This window comes from Zootoca vivipara, chromosome 4 (genome assembly GCF_965207765.1).
Source record: "Zootoca vivipara chromosome 4, rZooViv2.hap1.1, whole genome shotgun sequence".
Taxonomy (NCBI): Eukaryota; Metazoa; Chordata; class Lepidosauria; order Squamata; family Lacertidae; genus Zootoca; species Zootoca vivipara.
Genome location: NC_142587.1, coordinates 21,506,954 through 21,529,699, shown reverse-complemented (window position 1 = coordinate 21,529,699; position 22,746 = coordinate 21,506,954). Strand labels below are relative to the sequence as shown.

The following is a 22,746-nucleotide window of genomic DNA, read 5'->3' as shown; positions in this document are numbered from 1 at the left end:
AAGTGAAACCATTCTGGGAACTAATTTACAATGAGCTAAAAAGGATTCTAAAATATACGTTCCCTAAGAAACCAGAAATGTTTTTGCTGGGATTATTAGGAAGGGAAATTAAAAAAAAAGACCAGAAAATATTTATGTACGCCACCACTGCGGCCAGAATGGTTCTGGCACAAAGATGGAAAACTGCAGACATCCCAACAGTAGAGGATTGGAGGGTAAAAATGGTTGAATATGTAGAGCTGGCCAAATTTACTGGGAAGTTAAGGGAACAAAGAGATCAAAAAACACAAACAGAGTGGAGTAAATTTGTGGAATATCTGGAAACGTATTGTAAAACTATAAAGACACTAACAGGTTTTAAATAATACCTACAACAGTAAATAGAGAGTTATACATAGAATATGGATAAAGAATGAGATTGATGGAAATAAGATAAAAGGAAAGCGCAAAATTTAAGAGATAAGTTGTAAAACCAAACGTGAAGTGAAAGGGAAGCTGGGTTCAGCAGAACTAAAATTGGGTATGAAGGTAGAGGGGAGTGGGATCATACAGATAATTGTTTGATGATGGTTTATATATTTTATTTGGTATAATTTGTATTTTTTAAATTTATTGTTATGTTCACATCTGAGAAAATAATAAAAATTATTTTAAAAAACATATTTCAAAAGCTTTCTAAGGAGCTAACTTTTCTTTAAAATGCTTTGCGTATGAAGACCTCAAGACCTCCCAAAGAAAGACACAGTTGACACCAATATTAGTTTAAGGTTATTGGCATAATTTTGGCCACAACTTTATTGATTACAGAATGTGAGTGGTTTGCTTAGACTAGATGCACCTACACCTACAATGCAGGGCAGCACTGACAACTGGACACCGGCAGAAGTCAGTAAGGGTAAACAGAGTGGGGGAGCATTGGTCTTACTCACCCCAAAATGCTCCCAGGCGCTCTGGCGTCGCCCTAACCCCTAGAAGGGGATCAGACAAAAGCATGGTGAGCACCTGGATTCCTTTAACGGAAAAGCCTATCGCACATTGGGAGAGGCAGGTGTGACAACCTCCCCTCCACCACACCTTGAACCAACGCCTAACCTCCAAACCTTACAAAGTTGTGACGATTTGCTACATGGCAGGCGAAACCCAAGTGGCACCAGCCAATCGGCCAAATGGGAAAATTCCTACCAGGCCCCTGCCCCAAAAGCAGACAACCCACGATGACATAGCAAGGTCATAGCAAGACCCTAAATATAGGGAGGGTGGGAGGGTGATCCAATGCACAAGGCGCTAAGAGGAAGCTCTACACAACATGCAGCGGTATAAATAGGTCCCCCAATTGCAAATTCTATCAACCCCATTGACCAGAATTACCCCAGCAACCGAGGGACCCAGTCGGGTTGTGGTAGCTATCCAAACAATCCCACCCACACAAACAAGTGAAGTCAGTCTTTGTGATCTCACCGCAACACATGCCCTCAGTGATGAGGACACAATTTACCCATCTGATCGCTATGAACTTGCCCCAGGGGAATAGAAGACGTGTTTCTAGGAGATCTCTGAATGCCTGATCCGAAGACTCCCCCCCCCCTCTTATATGTTTTCCCAGGTTGCATTTACGGTCCTGTTTGATCTGGAAGCGCTTCTGAAGATCTGGTGCCTGGGATTTACTGGCTACATCAGTTCATCTCTGCACAAATTTGAGCTGCTGCTGGTTATTGGAACTACTCTTCATATTTATCCAGACCTCTACCATTCACAGTTTACATATTTTCAGGTACAGTTTATAAGGGAAAGATGTGATTTGAAATCATACATATGATGAGGTAGGAGTGAGTTCCATTGATGTTTCAGGTTCATTGGAAAATAGCCAGTTTACCTATTTTATAAAGGTAAAATTAGATCATATGTGTAGTGTGCGGCTGCCGTTGATAGCAGTACCCAAAGTCTCCTCTCTCTCTTTCTGCCCCTCAGTGCTAGTGATCTTAAATGTATGGCAGGATGCGAGTGCTTTTTGAGTTTCCTTGGCCTGCAAATGGCTGACATGGAATGGGAATGGGAATGAGGTTGAGGTTGGGAAAACGTACAGCAGCACTATGTTGTCATCTCGGATAGTTTAGCTGGCTAGATGTTATGAAGGATAGAAGTGGAGGAAATATAGATCTGTTTGCTTTCAGCAGTAGCCCATACATTGGGGCTGCCATTCGCCTCAAATTTATTGGACGTACCTGGGATTTGTCGATTGAAAACAGCGTCTGTGCGCAACTTTTGAAAATTGGTTAAAATGTCCGGTAAACCCTGGGCATATGGCAACCCATATTGGAAGTGTTGGGGGGGGGAGATTTTTTTTGGCAAATTTTGTAAAAAAAAATATAGCTTAAAAACTTAATTTGTTTTGGAGACTTTGCAAAAGAAGCTCAAAAACTTTTGTGTCTGGATTTTCCCTTTATGAAATATGGAAACTCTGCCATACATTACTCACATCTAATTGGGTGCCGCAAGAGTTTTCCAATGCTCCAGAGAATATAATTGTCACAGTGCTAAGCCCTGTAAACAAGGGCCCCTCCAGCTGTCATTTTTATTGTGCATTCAAAATTATTTGTGCCCATTGATGGTATTATATGTGTTTCCACTTTGAATACTGTTTGTACCTGCAAAGGTTTTGGAGTGGACATACTACTTTGTTTACAGTAGATGCATGACTTGGAGCAGGGGTCAGCAAACTTTTTCAGCAGGTCCACTGTCCCTCAGACCTTGGGGGGGGGGCAGACTATATTCATGCCCCATAAATAACCCAGAGATGCATTTTAAATAAAAGGACACATTCTACTCATGTAAAAACACACTGATTTGTTTTTATACCATCTGTGGGCCGGATTTAGAAGGTGGACCGGCCCCCGGGCTTTAGTTTGCCTACCCATGACTTGGAGCTGTGTGCTGAAATCTTGTGACTTTTCATGATGCAAGTGTTCCAGTGGAGGAGGGAAGGAATCCCACTTCTGTTGCACTATAATGCAAGAGTACCACTCAAAATGGCAATTGGGGCAGCATCACAGAATAACTCATAAAGCAGAATGATGTTTGTACGGTCCAATATAAATCCGCCACTACTGCACAGGTGACATGTTGCAGAATACACCCACAAAATAACACTAATTTGGAGAGGTTCTAGCTCTCCTGTCTGCCTGAAAATCAAATACATCTTCAGATTGTTGGTGCACATTGAACATAACACTACAAAGTCAGTCACATTAAAGTCCCAATGATTAAAATGGGAGAGTTAAGCATGCATTTAAATATTTTCTACTCAAGTCAGTGGACTTTTTTTTAATATAAAAAAAAACTATTTTGGCTGTATTGTGCTCCAATACTTTGTTATTTGAAGGTCATGAAGATAAAAAAAAAATCTAACTGAAACTCTCTTGTATATGTATATTCTTCAGATTTGGGCTGAAGGTTTTGTGCAGAAAGTAGGCCAGCATATGACACAGAAAGCCCCTACATTTGACTTCTTTTGGCAATGGGAAAGCTTATTTATCATAACCTATGAGCCTCTGTGATCCCTACATTGTTCCTGGAATATATTCCCAGAGCAAAGGAGAATCTATATTGAATTGTGCTTGTGAAGGTGAAATCTCTTACACTGATTAGCTGAGCTGGTACAATGGCTCAGAATTTTAAGCTGCATTGCACATAACATGGGAGTTGCATGACTAGAATCATTTTTGCTCTTCGTAAACCAAGTGTTGGTGATCCTAATTTGGATCGGTGATGGAAGAGTAGGGGAACCTAACATTTTGCCCCATGTCACAGCCCTGTGCTAAACTGGAAAGCACGGAGACTGAGGGAAGACAATGTAGAAGTAGGCAGTGGATTGGGGCATGGCTGAGAATGATGAACCTGAAGGAAGTATAGGTGGATAATGAGACTTGGGGAAAAGAGCTGAGGCAAGAGGGAGCTAGCAAAGAAGAGGCTCTGAAGAAACTTCACAGTGCTTCAATTAAATATGGACTAGGGATTCCAGTCAGCAGAAAGGTGACCAAAGAATGTGGGGTGACATAGGCAACGGCCTGAGAAGCAGAAAACTGAGGAAACGATTCGTGGTTGAGTGGGCGCTTGGAAACCGAATTAACTGGGCACTTTTGGCAGAAAATGGGCAAGCAAGGGAGGGAGCCCTTCATTTATTTGAATTAACGAGGCAATTCTTTGGTGAGGAGCTTCCAGTCCTCAAGTACTGTACAATCAACTCTTGCTACCAAATTTTTTGTTTTTGCTTGTTCATTTGCCAACTAAGGCAGCTGCAACCCTTTTGCAGGTTTGACAGGCACTTGGCATGAGAAAAAATGTTCAGAGAATATGGTTTCAATGAGCTAAGCCAAAACAATGATTCCTGGAGATAGAAAATTGCAGTTTTCAACCATAGCCAATGGGGCGGCAAATTTCCTTTTTTTTAAATGAAAAAACTCAACCCACCCTCATGCATTATTGATAAACAAATTGAAATGAATGGCAAGTGATTAATAATACATAAAGGGTAAATAATGAATAGTGCAGATAAATCTTTTTAAAACTGTGAACAGGGTCCAGGCAACTGAAAAGAGTCATGTATTCTGAAATTATGGAAATCTGAACAGCTTTCCCTATTCACTTGATGATGATCTGCAAAATCCACCCAGAAAATATGTGCTAGCATCAAAACATCCTTGGAACATATATGGATTCTTTATTTCAACAAATGGGAATTTCCGGAGCTGACTACAGTCAGAAGCATCAGGCTAGGCTACTTATGTGGCAAGCTAGATTTCTCAAGCATAAAACAAAGAATGACAATCCTGAATAAATTTTTGTTGCAGAGCTCGTGTTTCAATGGGGCCTGAGCAAATAAAACATCAACCCAGCTTCTCCATGCTTTGCGTCCCAGATGTTCCTTTACTGGAAACCATTATAGAATCATAGAATTGTAGAGTTGCAAGGGATTTTGAGAGTCATCTAGTCCAACCCCCTGCAGTGTAAGAATCTTTTGCCCAATGTGGGGCTCAAACCCATGACCCTGAGATTAAGAGTCTCATGCTCTACCGACTGAGCTATGGATAAAGATTAAAAATAAATAGGTATATCCTTGCCTGTGAAATATTTACGTTGTCCCAGTGAGCTTTCAGACTCATTTATTAAGTATATCTTAATTATAAATGCATTTAACTTGGAAACAAAGATGGATTCTTAGCATCACTTTGCCATTTATTTCTTCAGCCCAGGTTATTATCATTTGCTTACATTTTGCCTATGGTGAATGCAAGTGATCATTCAAGGGAGACGACTTTCCTGGACTTCTTTCCTGTGGAAGCTTTAACAGGAAAAATTCATTGTGGATTAGATAGATAGATAGATGAGAGAGAGAGAGAGAGAGAGATTGCTTTGCCCTTCCAGGTAAATACAGCTGTGTTTGGATCCAGCATGGGGATTGCACTGGTGGTAGCATCCTAGAATCATAGAATCATAGAATCATAGAATCATAGAGTTGGAAGAGACCACAAGGGCCATCCAGTCCAACCCCCTGCCAAGCAGGAAACACCATCAAAGCATTCCTGACAGATGGCTGTCAAGCCTCTGCTTAAAGACCTCCAAAGAAGGAGACTCCACCACACTCCTTGGCAGCAAATTCCACTGCCGAACAGCTCTTACTGTCAGGAAGTTCTTCCTAATGTTTAGGTGGAATTTTCTTTCTTGTAGTTTGAATCCGTTGCTCCGTGTCCGCTTCTCTGGAGCAGCAGAAAACAACCTTTCTCCCTCCTTTATATGACATCCTTTTATATATTTGAACATGGTTATCATATCACCCCTTAACCTTCTCTTCTCCAGGCTAAACATACCCAGCTCCCTAAGCCGTTCCTCATAAGGCATCGTTTCCAGGCCTTTGACCATTTTGGTTGCCCTCTTCTGGACACGTTCCAGCTTATCAGTATCCTTCTTGAACTGTGGTGCCCAGAACTGGACACAATACTCCAGGTGAGGTCTGACCAGAGCAGAATACAGTGGTACTATTACTTCCCTTGATCTAGATGCTATACTCCTATTGATGCAGCCCAGAATTGCATTGGCTTTTTTAGCTGCTGCATCACACTGCTGACTCATGTCAAGTTTGTGGTCAACCAAAACTCCTAGATCCTTTTCACATGTACTGCTCTCAAGCCAGGTGTCTCCCATCCTGTATCTGTGCCTTTCATTTTTTTTGCCCAAGTGTAGTACTTTACATTTCTCCTTGTTAAAATTCATCTTGTTTGCTTTGGCCCAGTTGTCTAATCTGTTAAGGTCATTCTGAAGTGTGATCCTGTCCTCTGGGGTGTTAGCCACCCCTCCCAACTTGGTGTCATCTGCAAACTTGCTCAGGATTCCCTCAAGCCCATCATCCAAGTCATTGATAAAGATGTTGAACAAGACTGGGCCCAAGACAGAACCCTGTGGCACCCCACTAGTCACTACTCTCCAGGATGAGGAGGAGCCATTGATGAGCACCCTTTGGGTTCGGTCAGTAATCCAGCTACAAATCCACTGAATGGTAGCATTGTCTAGCCCACATTTCACCAGCTTCTTTACAAGAATATCATGGGGCACCTTGTCAAAGGCCTTGCTGAAATCAAGATAGGCTACATCCACAGTGTTCCCTTCATCTACCAGGCTTGTAATTCTGTCAAAAAATGAGATCAGATTAGTCTGACATGACTTATTTTTCAGGAACCCATGCTGACTTTTAGTGATCACAGAGTTTCTTTCTAGGTGCTCACAGACTGTTTGCTTAATGATCTGCTCTAGAATCTTTCCTGGTATTGATGTCAGGCTGACTGGGCGGTAATTGTTTGGGTCCTCTCTTTTCCCCTTTTTGAAAATAGGGACAACATTTGCCCTCCTCCAGTCTGCTGGAACTTCGCCTGTTCTCCAGGAATTTTCAAAGATTATTGCCAGTGGTTCTGAAATCACCTCTGCCAGTTCTTTTAATACTCTTGGATGTAGTTCATCTGGCCCTGGAGACTTGAATACATCTAAACTAGCCAAGTATTCTTGTACTACCTCCTTACTTATTCTGGGCTGTGTTTCCCCTGCTGAATCATCTGCTCCATATTCTTCAGGTCGGGCGTTGTTTTCTTTCTTGGAGAAGACTGAGGCAAAGAAGGCATTGAGGAGTTCTGCCCTTTCTCTGTCCCCTGTTTGCATTTCACCATCTTCTCCTCTGAGTGACCCCACTGTTTCCTTGTTTTTCCTTTTGCTACGGACATACCCATAAAAGCCCTTTTTGTTGCTTTTAACCTCTCTGGCGAGCCTGAGTTCATTCTGTGCTTTAGCTTTTCTGACTTTGTCTCTACACGTGCTGGCTATATGTTTGAATTCCTCTCTGGAGATTTCCCCCCTTTTCCATTTTTTGTACATATCCCTTTTAAATCTTAACTCAGTCAAAAGTTCTTTAGATAGCCAGCCTGGCTTCTTTAGGCACCTTCCATGTTTCCGTCTCATTGGTATTGCCTGAAGTTGTGCTTTTAATATCTCCCTTTTAACAAACTCCCAACCATCATGAACTCCCTTCCCTTTTAGTATTACTGTCCATGGGATTTCACCCAGCGTTTCCCTAAGTTTTCTGAAGTCGGCTTTCTTAAAGTCTAGAATTTGGACCTTAGTATGCTTGGTTGCTCCTTTCCGCTGGATAATAAACTCCAGAAGAGCATGGTCACTCCCACCTAATGATCCTGCCACTTCTACCCCACTAACCAAGTCATCACTATTGGTTAGGACCAGATCTAAAATGGCTGATCCTCTTGTTGCTTCTCCCACTTTCTGGACAATGAAGTTGTCTGCAAGGCCAGTGAGGAATCTGTTCGACCTTATGCTCTTGGCTGAGTTTGACATCCAACAAATATCAGGATAGTTGAAATCCCCCATTACTACTATCTCACTTCCTTTGGAATGCTTGGCCATCTGTTCCAGGAAGGCATCATCTGTGTCCTCAGTTTGGCTTGGGGATCTATAGTAAACTCCCACAATGAGATCACTGTTGTTTTTCTCTCCCTTAATTTTGACCCAGATACTCTCAATTTGGCTTTGAAGTTTTAAATCCTGGATCTCTTCACAGGTATACATATCTCTAACATATAAAGCTACTCCTCCTCCTTTCCTGTTTGGTCTATTTCTCTTAAATAGGTTGTATCCCTCTATTACTACATTCCAGTCATGAGACTCATCCCACCAGGTTTCAGTGATGCCTATTATGTCATATTTAGTTTGCTGTACCAAGAGCTCAAGTTCATCTTGTTTATTTCCCATGCTCTGTGCATTAGTATACAGACATTGAAGACCGTTGATCATTCCCCCATGTCTCTTATTTAAGGATATTTTCGTCCCACCACTAGGTCTGCATGCTGCTTGCTCCATTTGGTCCTTGACATTTGGATGATCATCTTCAGCATTTGATAGACTCCTACCTTCAGGACCACTGTCTCCCTCCCCCACATAAGTCAGTTTAAAGCCCTCCTGATGAGGTTTTTGAGTTTTGTGGCAAAAACATTCCTCCCAACTTTTGTGAGGTGCAGTCCATCACTTGCCAGAAGTCCATCATCAAGAAACTGCAGACCGTGATCTAGGAATCCAAACCGTTCCTGTTTGCACCATTTGCGAAGCCAGTTGTTCACTTCCCCTATTTTTCCCTCTCTCCCTGGGCCATGTTGTTCAACTGGGAGGACAGAAGAGATGACAATTTGTGCATCTAATTGCTTCAACTTCCTGCCCAGAGCCTCATAATCATTTTTGATCTTCTGTAAGCTATGGCTTGCAGTGTCATTGGTTCCCACATGCACCAAAAGGAAGGGGTATTTGTCGGTGGGTTTTATGATTCCTTGCAGCCGTTCTGTTACATCTTTGATCTTGGCCCCAGGTAGACAGCACACCTCTCGAGACATCTTGTCAGGCCCACAGATCACTGCTTCTGTACCCCTCAGTAGGGAATCCCCAATCACCACTACACGCCTCTTCATAGGCTTGGTTGGGATTCTTCTATGTGCTGTCCCTTCCAAGGTTACCTGCATATTTCCAGAGGACTGACTTGGTTGCTCGTCTTCATATTCCTCATCAACTGTGATGAGGGAGAGATCCTCAGGTGGAGTCTGTTCCTCGTCTTCCATGAGCACTTCAAAACGGTTGTGTAATTCTAAGCACTCAGAGCGATCCCTGGGCCTTCTACTTCTATGAGTCACGTTCCTCCATACATCTGGCTGCTGTGTTGGGGAACTGACCTCCTCCTCAGGGAGATCCCCTGTCTCCTCCTTGGTGCAGACAGTGTGCTCTGCTGCATCCAAGAAAAGCTCCAGCTCTTTAATTCTCTGGAGCGTAGATACACGCCCCTGAAGCTGCTGCACCTTCTCTTCCAGAAGGGCAACCTTGTTTTCTAGTAGGGCAACCAACTTGCAATTGTTGCAGGTGTAGCTACCCACATCCTTTGGCAAGAAAACAAACATTGCACAGGAATTGCAGGTGACAATGGTTGTTCCCTCCACCTCCATCTTGAAAACCTTGAGGTCAAGGGGGAAAGAGGAAGAGGCCTAGGTCCCCCCTAACAAACGTATGAGACTTGCTGCCCTAGGTCAAAAAGATGGGTCAAACTGCGCGCGCCGTTAGGCGCGCGCCGCTGCACTCCAAGCTCTGACTAGCTCCGTCCACAGCTAATCACCTGAACTTCCTGACTCACACTTCTAGGTGAAAGGTCACAGCCAGAAACAAACAAGGTCACAGCCAGAAACAAACACCCACACAAGCCTGGACAGTCACCCAAATCCAAGAGGCAGCAGCCCTAGAAAACCAGCACAAGCACACAAACAAGTAAGAAAACAAATAAGCACACAAACTTACTCTCACACAGCCCCAAAAGACAAAACCACAAAAACCTACAGAGTGTCTCCCAAGCTCAGCTCAAGCTCAGCTAAATGCAGCAGGGACCTTTCCTATCCTAACCCTCTGTAGCAGTAAAGATCAGGGAGTTGGTATTTCATGGCTAATCTCCCCAGATGTCCTTCAAGACAACTGTGACCTTTTTATTTGAAGAAGAAGAAGAAGAAGAAGAAGAAGAAGAAGAAGAAGAAGAAGAAGAAGAAGAAGAAGAAGAAGAAGAAAGGACACCTGTCTGAAAGTGCTTTAGGAATGATTCTTCAGTCAGTCAGCATCACAGAGATCCTGGCACACCATTAAATGAAGAATGCTCATGTTATCAAAACTGTTCCTACAGCCAGCTTCTTCATTAAATTTACTGTGTAAAGATAAAGATGCATATGTTTCTCAAGCAGGAGCATCTGCCACACTGAAAGATTTAGGTCACCTTCTGCAATCCAAGTCTCCTACCGGCAAATGACAGGGGAGGTTGCAAAATGCATTACCATTTGTGCCAGTGTGACAGTTAGAAATCCACCGTTATCCATGAGCAATCAAATTCCTAGGGAGTGATGTAACATATCTCTAAATCAACTGGCTCAAAATATTATGTTCACCTAGATACTTCCAGTGGCTAGGCAAATCCTCCAACATTCTAATATTTATGATGACAAGTCTACAATATCCCCAGCCAAGCAGCAAAGAGGTAGTTGGGAAAGGAATTCCCATGTTAAACACACCCTGATTTATCTGCTAGACCTACTTTTCACCTGCCTATGCTTCCACGCTACGCACCAGAGACTGCAATATTTATTAGCCTTTCCTTTATTTTCAATGCATCAGTCACTCTTGCTTACCACTTGGACTGCCATTCACCTTCCAAACCGCAAAGAGGTAATCTTTTTTTGCAACACAATTTGTGTGTTCTTGTGTACAAAAAGGAAAAGGGAGGAAATCTAGTATTCCTACTCCACACTAGGGTCTTTTAAAAAAAAATGTATTCCTGCATGGCACGATTCAGCCAAAATGTGCTTAGTTCTCTCCACTGAAATAAAAGGATTTAAAGATGCTTAACTTTGCTTGAATTGCGTCCTGCATTAATGTGATCTGAAGTTGGAAGCTAGAATTGGCTAGTGCTGAATCATCCCAGCAAAGAAAGATAGGTTTGGGTTAGCTGTGCATCCTATGGCATCTGGACCCAGCCATTTTGGGGGTTCAGGGGAACACTGCCAGAAATGGGGGGTAGGGAATCCTGCAGGCTGAAAATGCAGAAATAGTATTACTCTGGAAGGATAACAGTGAGATCCAGATTGGGCTAAAAGGTCATTCCACCCAACCACTCATTCGTTTCCAAGCAGATTCTTTTGTAAGTCAGTTACTATTGACTATTCTGTCCAGAACAAATACCTCTTAAGCATTTCTGGGAAATGGAGACCTTCTTGGCTGATGTATTTGAGAACAGGGAAAATAGGTGCTGCCCTGAGTTCATTGGATAATCGGTAGGCAAAACTATAATAAGTAACAATACAAAGTTAAAAACGGCAGTGAATATCACAAAGTCATATCCTGCAATAAAATGATCATTCATTGCATGGATGATCTTTAGCATTGTGAACAATGTTGCTGTACATTTTTCCCCAACAAGGTATAATTGTTCAAGATTTAAAGCCACGACAGCCAATGCACCAATTTTAAAAAAGATAAGTGTAAGTAGATCCTCACACTACCGTAATGGTGCAAGCTTCACTGAACTGCATAGTACTCAAATGCCTCCATCGGATGTTCAGAGTACTTCTGCCATATGCACATGAGTAAATGTAGGGACTGGTGGAAGTAAAGAAGATTGCCCTGCCCTTTTCTCTCTTAATGAAAACAAATGGACTAGCAGAATAGTTCCTGGAAAGATTAATGTACTACTTAAATGTCAATTAAGGCAATTTAAGTGGGGGGCAGGGGCACCTGTAGCAGAACAGTTAAGTGGAAAACTGCTCAAAATCTAAAACGAAAACAAAACTTTTTTTAACCCCTAAGAAGGATCTGCAAGAGCAGTTTCACACCATGTTCCACCTATTCCATTTAATATTTGTAAGCAATTATTGCTGTGTGATTATTTTATATGTACCAGGAAGGGCCATAGGTAGAGCAAATGCTTTTCATGCAGAAGCTCCTGGTTCAATCTTGGGTGTCTCAAGGTAGGACTGGAAATGTCTTGTATGAAATGCTGGAGAGCTGCTGCCAGTCACTGTTGACAAGACCAACCAATGGTCTTGCTCTGAACAAGGCACATGGGCGTAGGCAGGGGGGCAGGAGGGGGCAATTGCCCCCCCTAGAAGCAGGGCCACTGGCCAGCCTGCCCCACTGCCCGCCCGGTGCCGTCTCCCTTCTCCCTGGCTGGCTGTGGGGCGGGCGGCGGGAAAGCACCAGAGCCGCGCAAAGCGTTTGGCTGGCTTTCCCTCCCTCTGCCCCACAGCCAGCAAGGGAGAAGGGAGACGTCCCTTCTAGCCGGCTGGCTGTGGGGCGGGCGGAGGGAAAGCCAGGCAACCGCTTTGCGCGGCTCTGGGGCTTTCCCTCCACCTGCCCCAGCGATTGCAGAGGGGGAGGAGGGGATCGGAGCAGCCCGATTTCGGGCTGATCCTGGCTCCCCCTCGTCCCTTCTGATCGTGGAGGGGGAGGAGGGAGTCGGAGCAGCCCGATTTCGGGCTGATCCTGGCTCCCCCTCGTCCCTTCCTATCGCGGAGGGGGAGGAGGGAGTCAGAGCAGCCCGATTTCGGGCTGATCCTGGCTCCCCCTCGTCCCTTCCTATCGCGGAGGGGGAGGAGGGAGTCGGAGCAGCCTGATTTCGGGCTGATCCTGGCTCCCCCTCGTCCCTTCCGATCGTGGAGGGGGAGGAGGGAGTCGGAGCAGCCCGATTTCGGGCTGATCCTGGCTCCCCCTCGTCCCTTCCTATCGCGGAGGGGGAGGAGGGAGTCGGAGCAGCCCGATTTCGGGCTGATCCTGGCTCCCCCTCGTCCCTTCCGATCGTGGAGGGGGAGGAGGGAGTCGGAGCAGCCCGATTTCGGGCTGATCCTGGCTCCCCCTCGTCCCTTCCTATCGCGGAGGGGGAGGAGGGAGTCGGAGCAGTCCGAATGTGGCCCCGCCCCGCCCCTTGCTCCCCGCCCCTTGCCCCCCCTGATTTTCATCCTGGCTACGCCCCTGACAAGGCACCTTCCTATGTATTTGTCCTAGAATCTCAACTCTGCATAACTGCAGGGCGATGTTCCAGTGATGTTTCTTCTCTTCTGCTGGCCCCCAAAAACAGCAACAAGAGGATTCGTTAGTTTTCCATGGCACTTCGTAAACATGGAAGATGTAACTAGTATATGTAAAAAGTGGGGTTTTATATCCTGCACCGAGAAAGGAAGCACAAATAGGGAAGAAGGTGTGCTAAAGGGAAAACTAAACATGTGTTCCTGAAAGTTCATAGAATTGTAGAGCTGGAAGAGAACCCAAGATAGTTGCACCTCTCTACCCGCCCCCTTTACTCTAAATAGTTGTCATGGATCGGGAGCGTTGAACTGGATCAGGACCATGCCATTGACCCTTTGTGCTACTGTCTCAGTGAGCTGCTCCGATGGAAACTTTCCTCACAAGCCAAACAACTGCTGTTGGGTGGGGGACGTTATATAACTAAGCACTCAAGGACACTCTAGATCTTTGACACAATAGTTCTATGTCTTGGAAATAGTTATTTCTGAAATATTGCCAAAATGTTTAAACCCTGAGGCACCGTCCATTTCTCAGAGGAGGTAAGGCTGATTTTTGTAAATAAATACTTGCATCTAAACTGAAGATACATTTGCCAAAAAAACCCAAAAACTGATGTGCTTGCAGTGCAGTAACATGATCATTCTCTTTTGTACAAATTGCTTACTGCCATTTTGTTTTAGTTTGAATTTTAAGGAATGACTAATATTGGTCATTTTGACCACGTCAATGCTTCTGTTTGTTTTAAGGTGCACTGTTTTTCAAATACATGTTTTTTTTGTTTTGTTTTTTTAAAAAGCTTTATATTTATATTTTTAAGTAACTGAACTAGCCATGATTAACCAGAGTATTGTGTTCTGGGGTGAAGATGGGACATTATATGAGCCTAAAACCACATGAAACCTTGTACACACTACACTGATGTATAGAACTTAAGAACTGACATGGTTTTTCAAGATCAAAGCAATGGTTAGTTGATCTGTGGTACCTCTAGTTATGAACTTGATTTGTTCCGGAGGTCTGTTCTTAACCTGAAACTGTTCTTAACTAGAGGCGTGCTTTCGCTAGTGGGGCCTCTTGCTGCCACTGTGCCGCTGGCACACGATTTCCGTTCTCATCCTGGGGCAAAGTTCTCAACTCGAGTTAACTCCTACAGGTTAGTGGAGTTTGTAACCTGAAGCGTTTGTAACCTGAGGCGTTTGTAACTCAATGTACCACTGTAGTTCAATACTTCGTTCTTTTTGAGCCCCACTAACCCTTTTTAAATTAGCGTGCTGTAACAATATGCTGTAAGAAGCAATAGAAAACCTGAAGGAAATCAATGGACCAGGACATTTGTTACTTTCCCATTCAACACATGGTACTTAATGCTAGGAGGCTACTTGAAATAGAACCTTCTATGTTATACCCATTTGACACCCCACAGTCAGATCAATAATGTATTTCCTTTCCTCTTGCAGGTTCTCAGGGTAGTTCGACTTATAAAGATTTCTCCTGCTCTGGAAGACTTTGTGTATAAGATTTTTGGACCTGGGAAAAAACTTGGGAGTTTAGTTGTATTTACTGCCAGCTTATTAATTGTAATGTCAGCAATCAGTTTGCAGATGTTCTGTTTTGTGGAAGAACTAGACAGATTTACAACATTTCCAAGGGTAAGTGTAAAACAACAACAAACCAATCAAGCAATCAGCTATGATTCTGTCGTCTTTCTTACAAATGCCTTTTCCTTTTAATTCTAGCTTTGTTAACACCAGCTGTTTGGAAGGTGTGGGTAAAGATCGGGTTGTTCCTGTGTGTTGGTTGGGGTTTTTTTTGCGTGTTTCTGTTGCTTTGTGGAATGTACTGTGGGAAGCTGTGTAATGCCTTTTGCTTATTTACTTCATTCAGTTTTTAAATCCTGTGCTGTCTTCTGGACCCCAAAACAACTCTAAAAATAGCTTTACAAGTACTGCTCTATGAGTCCTTGGGTTGTGTCTAGTGCTGCACAAGCAGGCTTTACTCCCTTAATAGAACTTCTCCTTCCCTTATCCCTCTATAGCCCCTTGCATACACCCCAGATTTGCTTTAGAGGGTCCTCCAGAGCTCAAGAGCAGATTTCGAAGGGTGGCATCAAGCAGGATAAAAGGAAGGGGAAGTCTCGTAGTGTGAGCTGATATCAGTTCAACTAGTGCAAGGGGAAAAAACCTTACATATTTATGTGCTCATTCATTTGTAACATAAGATCTCTTCCACTTTTTTTCCTGCCCCTTTCTGTAGTTCCCCAGTGATCAGGCACTGATCATCCAGGCACTTAACCCTACTTAGTTTCAGAGACAGGGACAGCAGTAGCAAGAACCAGACTGTTTTACTTCATTTTTTGTGTAAACACAGAAGAATAAACGAGGAGAGCTGTAACTCAGGGTGAGAAATGTGTCCTTGGATCAGAATATGAAATAAAACACCCATAGAAAGCAATCTTAGTAACTGCCACCTGTTTAGAACAAACTCTGCTGCCATCTTTGCCCCTGCAAGGCCATTTTGTGCCTCTTAGGCCTCAATATTTTTCAGTCCTTCCAAGTAGGCTCTGGGGGTTGAAAATGTCAGAACCTGTAGACTAGACTCTTTGCAAGACATACAAGCTGTGTTTTCACAAGCTGTCACAACTTAATGCTCCAGGGCCAGTGATGGGCAACCTTTTAAGCTTGGTATGTCAAAATTCACCAAAAAACCGAGCATAACTCGGGTGGTGTGTCACTTCGAGAAAAAAAACCCATAATTTGACGATATTTATAGTTTAAATAACAAAAATGTATAATTGTAATATATAACTGTATTAATAAACCAAAAACTAATTATTTAACTTATTTTTTAAAAAAATATATTTTGAAAATATTAAACGTGTGTAACGAAGTTACACTATGTATTAGGCGTGTCTATGTATTAAGAGTGGGGGATGGGGTAATATTAGTATAGAGGTGTTTATATGGGGGAGGGAAGGAAAAAAGGGGGATTAAAAACATGAGGGGAAAAAAGGAAAAATAAAAATGAGGATAAAAATAATTATAATAACAGAAAAGGTAACAAAAAAATTAAATAGAAAGGGATTAAAAGTTTTGTTGTTCTCCCTTTTTAAAAGTAGAGTGAAAATGAAAATAAAAATGAAAAATATAAAAAACAAAAGACAAAAATGGGATTCAAAAAGCAAAAATATGAGCAAACGGTGGCTGCCCCCCTTAAAAGGAAAATATTTAAAAAATGAGAGAATGGGGGGGCGAGGAAGGGAGCTGTTTTGTTTTTGTTCTGTTTTCCAAGTTGAAAAAAATGAAAAATACTGGGGGGGGAGGAGCCTAAAAATAAAAATAAATAAAAATAAAGATTAGAAATAGTAAAAATAAAATTAAAAAATAAAAAGAGACCTTGGATGATATCAGGCAGTGTTCTTCTCCTGCGGGGAGTCCTTCGCCCCGCTGCCTTTCTCTGAGTCTCAGTCCGTTCCATTTCCAGGCACGCTGGCCGTTGGGGAGGGAGGCCCGGGTTGGGCCTGGGCTCGGCGCGCGGTTTTTTGCGGCCTCCCTGGCTCTCGGGAGCTCTGTTGCTTTGCTGGGGGAGGGGGGCTTCAGATCCCTCCATGAGCGCGCCGGACGTCTCGGCTTCCCTCTCGCGGCGGTGCTGGTGGCGGTGGAATTGGGGTCTGGGTTTTCCTCCCCTCTTGCCTCTGCGCTGGCTCCGAGGCCTTCCTGGCCCCGAGGCCTTCCTGGCGCTCTAGATGGCTGGGTGCTCCGGTCGAGGTTGGGGGGGCTACGGCTCGCTCCGGGTGCCCCCGGACTCTCCCCGGTGTTGCTGGCAGTGGTAGCAGTGGTTCTAGCGGCCCCGGAACCAGCCAGGTAGCCCTGTAGGGTTCTGGCTGGCCTCAGGAGCTGCCCGCTGCCATGGCGTCCACCATGCCAGCTCAACCAGAAGTCCTCCTGACTGCGATCCCTCCGCGTGTCAGTGAAAATGGCTGTGCGTGTCAGTGCTGACATGCGCGTCATAGGTTCGCCATCACCGCTCCAGGCTATAGCTAAAGTGAACAAGATGCATAACAGTTATGGTGAGAAGGGCTGGCCTGATCATGAGGTTAAATAAGATGGCGAAATCAGCTGCTATTTAGTTTGGGTTCTTTGAAAACAACTGGATGTGATGACATGGGGTTTTCTAGCCAAAGTGTTAAAATGTACTGGGATGAACAGAGAATGAGGTGCAGGTGATGTCAGGAAATGTTCTAGTCAGGCCCTTTCAACCAAATAAATGTCACTGATAAACAACCCCTTAGCTCCCAATCTAGAAAATGTGGAGAGGCAAAATATGTTATTTTATAATTCTGGATACTGATGGTTTCTTTTTCAAACACAAAAAAGGGAATTTTGAAATCAGACATGCCAATATAATTGAAGCCGGAAACTTCCTTAGAGTTGCCACATCTAATAGAAGTTTCTGCACATATTGTGTGATGTGATGATAGATTGACACGGTGCCGTGCTAGGATGTCATACAAAGTGAATAAGTGAAGTGTCCCAATATCCACAAGCCGATTGTTGGCATACCTACTTGGCAGAGAGCCCCCCCCCCCCGTTGCTGTCCTATATTGCTTGCCGCTAAGTAAGAGGAAAAGTAAAAAATGGCAGTTGCTTGCTGACATGGTAGCTTTCTTCATGTCATTTCCCTAGATGCTGAAAAGCAAGTGTGCTGAGCCAAATGGGAACTATTGATTACTATGTCCATTAATGTCGCTGAATCAAAAGCCTAGAACTAAAAAAACAGCAAAAGCGCTATAGGAACATTGTGGGTTTTTTGAAAGAAAGAGGGAGAAAAGGCAGACAACCTTCATTCCCTAATGTCTCTAAATTGCATGCTTTCACATGGTTACCTGACAAACAGTAAATAAGTAGAAGCTTAAAGTCACTATGGTTACCGAACACAGCATTCTCTGGACCATTTTTGTCTTCTTATGTGGTCTGATAGATTAGTTTTCAGGTCAGTGTGGGCCTCTAAAATGGACTTCTGCAAGTGTGTTTCCTTCCTTTTCTTGGATTTGTCACTTGCAAAGTCATGTCCAAACTAAAGAAAATATGGAACATTTTATTACCTTGAATTTTTGCAATTAAAATTGGCTGCCTTCTCTCATGAGAAATTGTATTTATTTCATAGGGCTCGGCTGGTACAGATGAGAAACTAGAGTTTCAACAGTTGAGCAAAATGCTTTTTGAGGGAAGACCTGCACTTACGGGGCAAGCCCCGCTTCCCCTCCGGCTCTTGTGGAGACACTCCCCAGAGCCCAGAAAATGTCTTCTTTGGGCTCTGGGAAGGTTTTCCTCATGAGTCAGAAGCAGAGTGGGGCTTTGCTGAGGCTCTTCAGGTGTGCCCCCATACTTGAACATGCCTAAATGGAGGGATGTCTGTAACGACATTAGGCAAGATTGTATTGTATGAGACAGATTACACTGAATGTTGTGGAATGGGAGAACTCTGTATAATGCTACCATTTCAGACCTTAATACTGGATAACGTTAACACTGATTGATGGATGGACCAAAAATAGTGGTCTCTAATGCATTTTTTGGGACGTGGGTGGCACTATGGTCTAAACCACAGAGCCTAGGGTGGTTCAAATCCCCACGACATAGTGAGCTCCCGTTTTTCGGTCCCAGCTCCTGCCCCCACCTAGCAGTTCAAAAGCACATCAAGTGCAAGTAGTACCACTCCAACAGGAAGATAAACGGCGTTTCCGTTTGCTGCTCTGGCTCGTCAGAAGCGGCTTAGTCATGCTGGCCACATGACCCGGAAGCTGTCTGTGGACAAACGCCGGCTCCCTCGACCTATAGAGCAAGATGAGCGTGCAACCCCAGAGTCATCCGCGACTGGATCTAATGGTCAGGGGTACCTTTACCTTTAATGCATTTTAACATTGGTTGGTTTATGTTGTATTTTGGAAATAATTTCTAGTTGATTACCAGTATCAGAATCTCTAAAGAATCTTCAAAAAGGAAAAAGGAAATCAAAAGGAACTTGAAGCCTCCACCACACAGCCACACAACATGAATTAATTCAAAATCCCTCTATTTCCATAAATCTCCAGGTCTCATTTTCACAGCTGTTGGTTCTGTCAGCTAGGTAGCTGCGTTTCAGATTCATTTTAACATAAATGGTGAAAAGTGTACCTTTCAACTAAAAATATCTTGCTCTGAAAGAAAGATTGCTACTTGCTGAACTTAAAATCACTGTATACGGCCTTAACATTTTATTTACACTGGTGTTTTCCGATACAGAGAACTTTAATAATAGGAAAGATTTACATGGGATAGCATTAGAATGAAGCATGTTTTAAATGGAAGGTTTGGTTTTCTCTAAAATGGAAAAGGTTGTCTAGGTTTTTTTGTTTTGTTTTGTTTTAACATCACATTTGTCCTTTCTAAAATGTGATGCTGTAGAAAATGAATGCCATTTATTTGGCATTAAGAAAGAAGAGAGGAAAGTTTCATTTTAAGCTAAACTTGCTATACTTTCTAAGCTATTGAGATATAAATGATATAGAGATGCCGAAAAGATCAAATAAACCATGAACAAGATATGTACACTGTCACCCTGATCCAGTTATGTCTTATGTCTGAATATCACTCTAGATTGGAAATTGTGGGTGCAAATTGGAAATAGATATGATACACTTCATATGTTTATCAGGGGAGGATGCAGCTGACCAGTGCTGTTTTGCTTTGAATGAGAAACATATCCCAGTGTGTATTTGAAAGTACATCCCCCATTCATATTCCCACACAACTAGTTGCATGTTCATACCTCATGATGAGAGCTGGATCAGGTCCACTGATAGTTAAGAGCTTATTTGAACGTAGCCTCTATGCAAATGAATGGATATAAGAAAGCTGAAGGAGACATATCTGAGGAAATCTATGAGTGGCTACACAGTGACGAAACGTCAACATATTGGACATAGTTATTTTTTAGCGTTTATTGAAAAATTCATATAAACTTTTCCTTCATAAGATATACAGTATATAGAACATACAGAATACAACAAGATCAGTAAAAGTATCAATAGAAGCATAATTATAAACTCTGATAAAACAGCTCCTGCAGAACCGCTACTTGTAGGGAGGTATAGAGGGCACGGTCTGCTGTGCTAAAAGCTTGAGTCCTAGGGAAGACCTAATGCAGTGACATAGAAAGGGAATAGGTGCTTAAAGGTGGCATTTACAAAGAACTTACAGCTCAGCTACTCATGCGCACTGTTGCTCCTTGAGTTTTATGGAGAGATTCAGCCCACCTTTCCTTTCAACTATATTTGCTTCTGATGATGAGGAAAAACCAGCATGCATACAGCATTATCATGTGCTCTGGGTGAAAATGCATGCCTACGATATCACAACAGCATATAGGAGTAGACTAAGGAAGCTGGAAATCTTAGGAAGCCGAATTCCGAGGCACTGAAAACAGTCTTATAGTGACCCATCACATTTTTACAAGCAAGAAACCAAACACCAACCACATATTAGCTAGCAAGGTTATGATTGCTGCATGCAATTGCTGACACTGGTATTGGGTTCAGGATATTATTCACTTGTTTCAATAAAGCGCACCCAACTGAGCTGTGTGTTTGATTATGTTCTCTTTTAGGCTTTTATGTCCATGTTCCAGATCCTTACACAGGAAGGATGGGTAGATGTCATGGATCAAACTCTTAATGCTGTAGGGCATATGTGGGCACCTGTTGTCGCTATCTACTTCATACTTTATCATCTTTTTGCTACCCTGGTACGTTGTATGCCTTGCTGTTTCTTGTATTTACTTTTCTGAAATGTTGCTCGTGCTGGCTCATATGTGGGATGAAACGAGGCACAGGAGAAATAAGATTTTACAACTGTCTAAGGAAGCTGCCTTGTATTGAGTCAGACTGTTGGTCGATCCAGCTCAGTATTGTCTCCCGCAGGTGCTTCTCTCTTTACTGCTGCATTCCCTTTAACTCAACTAGCATGGGATGGGAGTAAGCAATAGCCAGTATAGCATCTACTTTCGCCCTGCATTGCCTCCCTGTAGCATATTGGTTTTGGTATGGAAGCACTCACAGGTAGCACAGTAAACTAGGCACACTGAATGGCAAACAGAGTGTTCAGCATGGTTTCGCAGATGGAAGCTTGTCCCACTGTTTCTAGATTTCCCCTGTTTTAATTATTTGATGGAACCTCAAGTTCAGCCCTGCAGCTTATGGTGGCCAGTCTTTGCGCCAGCACAGGAAGTTGTTTGTAAATACAACCATACTCCTTTTCATAATATAATGTTGCAGATGCTACCTACAATCATGAAATCATAGAATTGTGACGTTGGGGTTGGATCCCAAGTGTCATCTAGTCCAACCCCCTGCAATGCAGGAATGCTGCCCACAGCCGTCACTGGGTGGACTCGAACCACCAACCTTCTTGTTAACAGACCCATTGCTCTGCAGGAGAAGACAAGGTACCTGTCACAATTCACAATGAAATCGGTGACTACAGTGAAGCAGAAACCTACACCGATCATCACTGTACTTTCCCTCTAGCTGTCATGATTCACAGATTATGGTCATTGGTGACCTTAAGCCTTATTGCAATGCGCTCCATTGGGCCCGGCAGAGCAGTTTTTCAGGGATCCCAAAGTCCCTATACTCCACCCCACCCCCCAAGTTCCTAAGAATGGGCAGAACTGGTTGGTTCCACTCCAACAGAACTCTAGAGTGGGTTAAAGAAGTTGGTTGTCTTCTGCAATTCACTCCACAATGAAGGAGATGGAGCTTTTATGAAACTCACCACTGCTGCATGATGGAGTGGTGGTTCCTTTCCCTCTCTGGTTCGGATAGTGCATACCCTACATCTGGAATGCATATTGAGTTTTCCCTAAGGTTTCCATAGTACAGTCCACCTGCCCCCCTCCTAACACACACACACAATGCAAGATGATGCAATTGCAGTGAGATTTGCCACTTCTCTATTACATTTGTATAGTGGTCGCACCACCACTATTTGAGGAACAGAACCAACCCCACCTCACTACTAAGGGGGGTTCAGTTTATTTCCACTGCTCAAAAAAGAGGGGAAGAAGGGGAGTGAAGCCCTCAGAATATATGGTGACACAATGACAAGTGGATAAAAGAGCAGGAAAACATTGCAGTAAATGAGAATGAGAAGGCGGGTTAAAGCTCAGAAGTGCTAATTGTATGCACTTGGAGCAGGATCTAAAGAGAGCTGGAGAGAAATGAATAGCTTTCACACCAGAAGCTGGAATGGAGTTTAGGTTTGAAAAACAAAAATTGTGTTCAGAGTGAAGTCTATTATTAAAATCCAGAAGGGAATGGAAGAAGTTAAACAAATAATAAGTTGAGGTTTAACTGTTCTTTTGTGATAATGTTCTAGATTTGTTTTTGACATTCGGTAAAAAATCTCCATTGTGTGTCTATCATTCTCAGCTATAGTGACTGGAAATAACCACAGATTAAACTGCAGTGTATTTCACAGCTCCTGCACAATTCCTTGATAATATCAGGCACAGCTTTTCATTATCATTCTAGCTAGGGCCACAATCTGAAACAGAGTTGAGCTAAAT

The 22,746-nt window shown here is 43.2% G+C and overlaps 1 protein-coding gene across 3 annotated transcripts in view; it reads left to right on the top strand.

Moving 5' to 3' along the window:
• Nucleotides 1-22,746, top strand: part of NALCN (sodium leak channel, non-selective) — a 186,133-nt gene that overhangs the window by 99,827 nt on the left and 63,560 nt on the right. For all 3 annotated transcript variants that reach the window (XM_088667555.1, XM_088667554.1, XM_088667553.1), the window contains 3 exons: nt 1,604-1,771; nt 14,601-14,792; nt 20,788-20,925. In XM_088667555.1, coding sequence (XP_088523681.1) covers nt 1,604-1,771; nt 14,601-14,792; nt 20,788-20,925 — 498 coding nt within the window. The remainder of the gene's footprint in view (nt 1-1,603; nt 1,772-14,600; nt 14,793-20,787; nt 20,926-22,746) is intronic.